At 46.5% G+C, this 8056-nt stretch overlaps 1 protein-coding gene across 2 annotated transcripts in view; it reads right to left on the bottom strand.

Moving 5' to 3' along the window:
- Positions 1-8056, bottom strand: part of exoc4 (exocyst complex component 4) — a 110023-nt gene that overhangs the window by 26964 nt on the left and 75003 nt on the right. For both annotated transcript variants that reach the window (XM_035528010.1, XM_035528011.1), the window contains exon 11: positions 6793-7006. In XM_035528010.1, the coding sequence (XP_035383903.1) occupies positions 6793-7006 (214 nt within the window). The remainder of the gene's footprint in view (positions 1-6792; positions 7007-8056) is intronic.

Below are 8056 nucleotides of genomic sequence, written 5' to 3'. Positions count from 1 at the left end.
CGGTAAAACACAGGCATGGTTGGGGGGTGAATGAATCAGCGTGCTGTTGGGGTGGGCAACCACTCAGAGGAAAAATGCTGTAAACGTGTAGGTGACTTGTGTGGGTGTGTGTGTAAAGTGTGTGTCTGTGCGTCTCTAGGCAGGGACCTCAGAGTTCTAATCAGAGGGGACATGAGGAGCCTTTAGGGCATATTGTTCTCTGATTGGCTGTCGCTGTCTCTGTGCTGAGAAGAGTTCTCAATAAAAGCCCACGTTGAGTGTTTGTGTCGCAATGAACAGCGCTCAGCTAATGGAGCTGTGTCTATAGGGAGCCAATCAGGAGGTGCCTCAAACACAAACACCACCACAAACACCACACACACACACACAGGACAAATATACACATCAGCCAAGTAACATATGCCTACCAACAAATGAAAAGGTCATTCTCATTAGTTCATCTTCAGACTTATGTGTCTGTGCGCACGCCTGAGTGTGTGTGTGTTACTGTGTTTGAGGCTGAGTGAGTGAATACAGTGAGATTAAAAAGGTCAGCTTCATTAGCAGACCACTGACAACCATCCCATGTCAGCATTTCCACAGGAACTTTGGCTGAGTAACTGACAGACCCAATCATCTGTAAAACCAAATTCCCTTTCATTGTCTCCCCGAATCCGAAATCTGGAGGAGGAACAGAACGTCAATGCACCTGGGCCCAGGGGAAAAAAAACAGACTATATTGAGCTTTACAAATACATAAACTAATAATGAAATAAACAAACAAACAGCTAAATCGGGTCCATCCACATGAGCTGTAGAACGCCAACTCTAAAAATCAGCTTGCGTGGTGAGTGCGGTATGGGGGTCGTGTGCCACACTGTGGGCTTCCTGTGGGCTTCCTGTGGGCATAGAGGCAACAGTGGAAACAGTGGGGCAGAGAGGATGACCCTGTCACCCTGCCTGTGTATGTACAGAAAGGGTTCGGGAAGATTTATGGAGCCAATCTCTGGCCGGGCCACAGAGCGACCCCAACCCCACCCCCCACCGCCTACACGCCCCTCTCTCCTGTGGATACGGTTTCTAATTAAACGAATCAGTCAGCAAGCACGAACTGTGGCCACGGATAGCATTGGAGCCGCAGAGCTGCACAGCAACGCAGGGAGAAAGGTATTCTGGTGATTACCTGCTCAGCAGGGGTGGGGGGGGCAGTGTGTGGATGTCCACACGCCTCGCTTATGGACTGCTACCATAGCCTGTCTTATCACTCTAGAGGAGAGGCTGGGGAGGGAAAGAGGGCTGTTCTTATCAGAGAGAGAGAGAGAGGGAGAGGGAGAGAGGGAGAGGGAGAGAGACAGAGAGAGAGAGAGAGAGAGAGAGAGAGACAGAGGGGCATTGCACCACTGATAGTGTCTAGTGCTAACACTGGCTGTTAGCAGTAGGCTTCTCATTATTATTATTAATTCCACCACAATAACTCCCTTGTCAGCCACAGTTGAGTATTATCGAGTTCTTCACCTGGACCGAGGGCCACTTCACCTGCATAATATTACACACATACAGCTTCACATTTCACACGCAGCATTTCATCAGCAGAGTGGTGGAATTCATTATAGCAGAAATGTTTTTACCTCTGTAAGCATCGGGATAAATATATGACGTACATAATACACCAACCTCCACAGCCAGATAAATGAATGGCCCCATCAAACTAAATAATAAAACAACTGAAAAAATAACTCTGGCTCCGGCAGTCAAAGAGCAGAGAAATATTTAACCAAGACAGTTTGGTATTTAACTAGAGCAGCTCTTTAATGACAGGACTGATGGAAAACATACAGAAGTATTTCAGCCAACTGCATTTCATCCAAACCTGCCCCTAAAACACACACACACACACACACACACACACACACACACACACACACACACATAAAACATGCGCATGCATGCACACATGCCAACACATGCACACGCACGCGAACACACGCACTAACACACGTCTTTGTCTGCAGAGCCTCCACCACACGGGAGCGCTCCTCCAAGCATTACTACCCTGCTCCCCTCAGCCTGGCCCAGACTGCCGAGGAGAGGCACAATACGGAGGGAAGCCGCACTCATCTCCACAATGTATTAACAGCTGACCGCTCACACCACCACATCCAAAGCTCAGGTCAATTCCATTTCTATTTCCATGCCATTTCAGGGCAAGAAAAAGTGCTCTCGCTACTCCAAGGAATTCCAAAGATCCTTGGAGCTTCCACTGTCTGTGTAATGGTGCTGCAGTTGTTTCCTTGTTTGTCCATCTGTTTAGAATATTTTTTTTCTTGAGATTTAATTCATAATAGTTGATATTATATTATTGTATCTACAATAATATATATATATATATATATATATATATATATATATATATATATATATATATATATATATATATATATAGAGAGAGAGAGAGAGAGAGAGAGAGAGAGAGAGAGAGAGCGCGAGAGAGAGAGAGACAGCGCGAGAGCGAGAGAGAGAGAGCGAGAGATCGATCAGCTATTATAATACTGTAATAGCTGATACTGAACAGTACTGAATTAAGTGATACTGAACAGTACTATAACTGATACTGAACAGTACTGTAGTAACTGATACTGAACAGCTCTGTAATAACTGATACCGAACAGAACTGAAATTTATACTGAACACTAATATAATAACTTATACTGAACACTACTGTAACAACTGAAACTGAACAGTGTTGTAATAACTGATACTGAACACTGCTGTAATAACTGATACTGAACACTGCTGTAATAACTGATACTGCTCATAATGTCTCATTATGCTGAAGTCTCCCTGTCCCTCTTTAACAGCATTATAAACACAGAGTTCAGAAATAGCAACTCCGTTTCCATGAACTGGCCTAAAGCAACTGTCCCTGGGGAGACTTCTCAATGTCTGTCCTCTCACTGATTAGGACTGGGCTCCCTTTCAATCAGATGAGAGTTCATAAAAACCTTGGATACGAAACTTCTAAACGGGGTCCTGGGTCAGAAGGGGTCCAGCGTACTGGACTAAAATAATAACCATCTTCAGCGGCGTAAACCTCCAAACGGGATGTTCTCACCTTGTTCTCGAGATGGGAGGCCCTCATAGACACCTTTGCTGAAGTATACAGCTTGGATCTTGAGGAAACCTCCCCACTGCCGGATGTTTTCAGAGGATTCAGCAATGATGCTGATCGACTGGACGGAGGTGGAGCTGCACTATACACGTGAGGTCATTCAACAAGAACACTGCACCAAAGAGAGATGAAGAAGACTAGCTCTCTGGAATCAGAGGAAGACTAAGGAGATGAGACACCCAATGTAACTGATGCGGATCAGGTTCATAAGTATTGTTGTGTGAATCAACAGAATTATGAACACCCTGACAGCCCGCCGGGGAGAACTGCACGAATTAAATCTCCTGAACCGCACCACCAGAAACCTCTCTGTGTACATCCGAAGTGGCTGGATGTGGTCTAGCAAATAATAAGGTGAAAGGCTCGGTTGGTGCGCAGCAGCTAGACATTAAAAGTTCCAAAGCAGTGGTCATGTAAAACACACACACACACACACACACACACACACACACACAAAAAAAAATGGAGGAAACCCACATCACCATGACTCCGAACCACCAGTGCAGGAACCGGAGACATGTGCTTTCCCCAGCAGTTACAGCACACGCAAAAGCCTGATAACAATCACTTCATCACAACCCTTCCAACACAACCAGCCAAGCTTTCAGGAGAGGAGAGGCGTGGCTTCGCTTTTAGGTGCCTTGCTGACAACTTCGAGTTGTCTGCTCCTCAAGGCTTGTGTGTTTATTAGTCCAACGTACCAACAGACGCCTCAACTTCACTGACAGCATTAAGTAGTCCTGTTTATTATGGGCAGGAAAGAGTTAGCAACTCAGTGCACAAGCCAGTGGAAGGGCTGGCCTGATCACGTGTGAACTGGTCACCCATAAACTGGTCACCTGTAAACTGGTCTTTGTCATCATGGATTTTGGCTGTAAAGGAAAATCCCTTTAGTCACAGCGCACCACGCCAAGCGTGAAGCACAAATCCCAAACAGAGGACGTTTGTCTTCTAGCCACACAGCTTCCCCGGCAGGCTTCTCTGCCTAAAAGGACTCCAAAGCCTCCTGATGCTTGGAATCACGCTCCAGTATTTGATGTCACAAGCTCGCCTGCCACATCAACGAACCCTTCCTGCTGTGACAGGCTGGGATGAGCCAGCTTCTCACTGATCTTAAACAAAAGCTGACAATTTCTTTGCAGCCAGGGATCCATATGTCAGTGTCGTCCCATAAATAACTGCGAATTGCACAGTGCTTTGTTGCTGTGCGGTGAAAAGTTGAGCAGGCGAAGGCACACACTGCTCTGGCCAGACTGTGGAGAGAGCTGGCCAACAGCCTCTCGTCAGCAAACACGGCCTGTAGACTCTCCGCCACACTGGAGCAGACCCTCAACAGCACCGGAAACACCTGAAGCTTTTCCTACTCTGTGAGTAAAGTGTGGTGCACATGAAAACTGAGGGTTTTGGATTTAGTTAGAGACAGACATGAGACATTTTCTGTTTCCAACAGCTACAGAAAAATCTCCATAAGCGCTTGTTCCCTCGGGAACATCAATACAAAATAAATACACACAAACAAAACTTAACAAACAAAAAATGTCAGAAACACACACATCCTGTCCAGTAAGCAATTCACTGGGCTCCAAAAAGTACTGCTAAAAAGTATGCGCGTGTTGTCTTTAGTCTTGCGCGCACACACGCGCGCGCGCGCACGCACACACACACACACGCGCGGCTAGGCAGGAGACATGGCAGGTGTGGAGCAGAGGTCCCGCTTTGACTGGGATAATTAAAAAGAAAAAGAGGCCCAAAACAAAAGAGCTCCAGCTAATAAGTCGCTCGTTAGCCCAGCGGGGTAATTAGCAAGAAGGAGAAGTCAGAACCGTAAACAATCGGCGGTGAACTCCTGTCGTCACACCTTCTTTAATGAACTGATGTCAGAAAGAAAAGAGTGAATGGACACGATCACGCACACACACCTGCACACTCGTACACACACAGGCTGAAGTTCAGGTCTCAGCATAAGTGCTCACGGGGGCTTCGTTTGGCAGGATGGCCCTTGCAAAGTCTCCAACATGCAGAGACAGGAGGCGACCAGGTGACCATGCAGGAGCAAGTCACTCACACACAGTGTGGACCAATCAGACCCACACAAAACACCAAACAACGGAAATAGCCTCACAAAAACGAGCCAGAACGTAAGACGAGACAAAAAGAAACAAGTCACCTTGACCGTGCTCCGGACATAACACACTAGGACATCAAAATAAGTGTGTGCGCCTGTGTGTGTGTTTTTGTGTGAGGCTATCAACCAGGTGACCATAGCAGCAGTTCACACTCCCCAAGGGGCAACAGTCTCCATGGCGACGAAAGCCCTTTTTCATGTGCCAGGGGAAATGGCCCAGGGAGAGAGACAGCTGGCAGCTGGTCGCCACGGAGATAAGCTGTGCATTATATAACCTAGTCAACTTCTGATTCTAGACAAGCCAGGATCAAAGACGATCACAGATCCAATTTTGAACTGTGGAGAGAAATATTTAGATGGTCTATATCAGGTCCCTTGCCCGCAGTTCACAAAGGCAAGTGCCATATGCAAATACTAAAAGCTACAGAGCCACAGAGCAACCTGGGGCCATGTGACGTGCTAAAGACACCAATGAAACTAGACATCAGTTGCAATTTGACCAATGACCTGGAGTCACTTTCAAGTTCTGTGGTCGCTTGGCAAACACCAACACACTATTAAGGAAACTTAAATACTGAAAACCTATTATACTTGCCCAGGAGCAAAATGTAAGATTCAGTGGATTGAGTTTTGAAGGAATCATAGAGGATTTCACGGAATTCTCACATGAAACGGCAACTTAGATATGAGTCACGGAGTCGCACTCCACTTTCAGACGTTTAGTTTCCAGAAACATTTTGCTCACCTGGTAGAGCAAAGCTGCGGGTAACACCAAGCAGTCATGGGTTCGATTCCCACACGCAGTCATACTGTTAGTTATTCTGGAGGAGTATTTCCCCAGGAAGAGTATTTCCCCAGGTGCAGGGTCAGCTGTAGGTGTTCTGGTCAGCGTTAGCTGTAGGCGTTCTGGTCAGAGTTAGCTGTAGGCGTTCTGGTCAGCTGCATGGCAGGCACTGTAATCATACTAATCATCTAATCTGGGCTCGGCTAGCAATCCTACGTCAGAACAGCCAAACGAAACGAGTGTTAGAGGAAAGACTGCGCAGTAGGCTCTCAGGTGGAGGAAAAAACTCAGGACTACACCACCTTCTTGTACTTGGAGGAGAACTGTCTCTCAGATGGAAATGCCAGGCCAAACCAACAGTATTTACGCGTCTAACAGTGCTTCAAAGTGGAAGACGACAAACTGAGTCAAACTCTGCACTGTTTACAGTTGCTTACAAAGTCCTGTGGAGAGCATCAAGTTAGGAGCATCCGTGTTCTTTAGTGAGAAAAGTTTCAGCTAACTGTATTTGTTCGTGGAGTTGTATTGTATACACGTTAGTAATGAAAAGCAGTTATAAATAAAAGCATAAAAATCCAAACATAATAATAAAGAAATCAGAAAAAAGCCACAATTTAGGAAAAATAAAATACAGTCAATAGGGACCGAGAGAGGGAGAGAGAGAGAGAGAGAGAGAGAGAGGGAAAGAGAGAAAGCGAGGAGAGAATCAGCTGATTTCAAAACAAGGCCCATTACCTGTAGAAGAGGTCTCTGGACCCCCAGGTTCTTCATGGTGTCTGCACTAGCCAGAATCTTCAGGGGGTCGGCCACTTTGGTAACAGCCTCGATCTCCTTATTGGTCTCTGTGCGCACCTGGTTGAGGAACAGCTCATTGATGTAGTAGGTCAGGAAGGTGTGGAGCTGACACTGTTTCCCAGGGCCCATGTTTGACTCCACCTCCTGAATGAACCTGCAAAAAAAGTGCCATTACCGACAATGAATGACCAAAAAATACGTAACTGCATACAAAAAATGTTCACGATGCAAAAGCAAAACTCCAGAAGAAAGACAGATTGGACACAACTGAGTGACGAAACAACACGTCAGCCAGAGAGGGCTGGCCTGTACACGTCACGTATGCCTGAAGGTAGTGTGGTTTCAGAGTAGCCCTAGAGCCGCTCTGATAGCATGAGACTAGTTTGTAGCAGAAATCACCTACAATGCAGAAAACAGCAACGCATGACAGGATTTTAAGTCCAGGCAGGAACTCCTGGTTTATGAACTTTCGTCATTTCCGTCATGCGTCGCCGAAGTGCTGGTGAGGCGGGTTAGGGCGTGAGCGACTGACTGACTGATTTCTGACTGCTCGATCAGAGGTGTGGGTGAAGTCCAGGGTTAGCCACCCTGTTGAGGGGACAGGAGGACAGTAAGAACTACAGCGTCAATTCCGGCTGGTCCAAAACACCTAGACTGGGCAAAACTTCAGCATTCGCTGAACGATTTGACTCACTAAACATGCCTGTCATTACTGAATGGTTTTGTCATGATTTACCTGCAATTAAAACATGCTCTTCTTCCAGAATTAGGGAAGAGTGAATGTGTAAAGCTATACTACGGGGACGTCTGAGAGTTAGAGGGACTACATGTAACGCAGTATTTTACAAGACGACAAACACCCCTAACATGGTGCAGTATGCGAGATGTCAAAGACCGAGGACACACCTGTAAGAGTCTGCATCTCCTCACTGCAGTAGTCTAATCACAGCTTGTGTGCTTGGGGGTACGACATTTTGAATGTTGTCTGGATGACAGAGAAAATGGAGGCTAATGCCCCAGCAGCCCACCACTAGAGCACCCAGGGCTGCTGCAGCACGCAGAGTTACTTGGCAACAAAACATGCATCTAACAAAATAAGAAAGAAAGAAAATCCAGTCTCTGCCAGTTGTGATGTGGCGCTAGAACTCCGCCCAGAACTCCAAACTACGTCCAGAGCTCCGCCCAGTATGGCGGTGCATTAATT

Source organism: Electrophorus electricus, chromosome 7 (genome assembly GCF_013358815.1).
Source record: "Electrophorus electricus isolate fEleEle1 chromosome 7, fEleEle1.pri, whole genome shotgun sequence".
In the NCBI taxonomy this organism is placed as follows: domain Eukaryota; kingdom Metazoa; phylum Chordata; class Actinopteri; order Gymnotiformes; family Gymnotidae; genus Electrophorus; species Electrophorus electricus.
The sequence above is the reverse complement of the archived record's forward strand: the minus strand, read 5'-3'. Positions and strand labels throughout refer to the sequence as shown.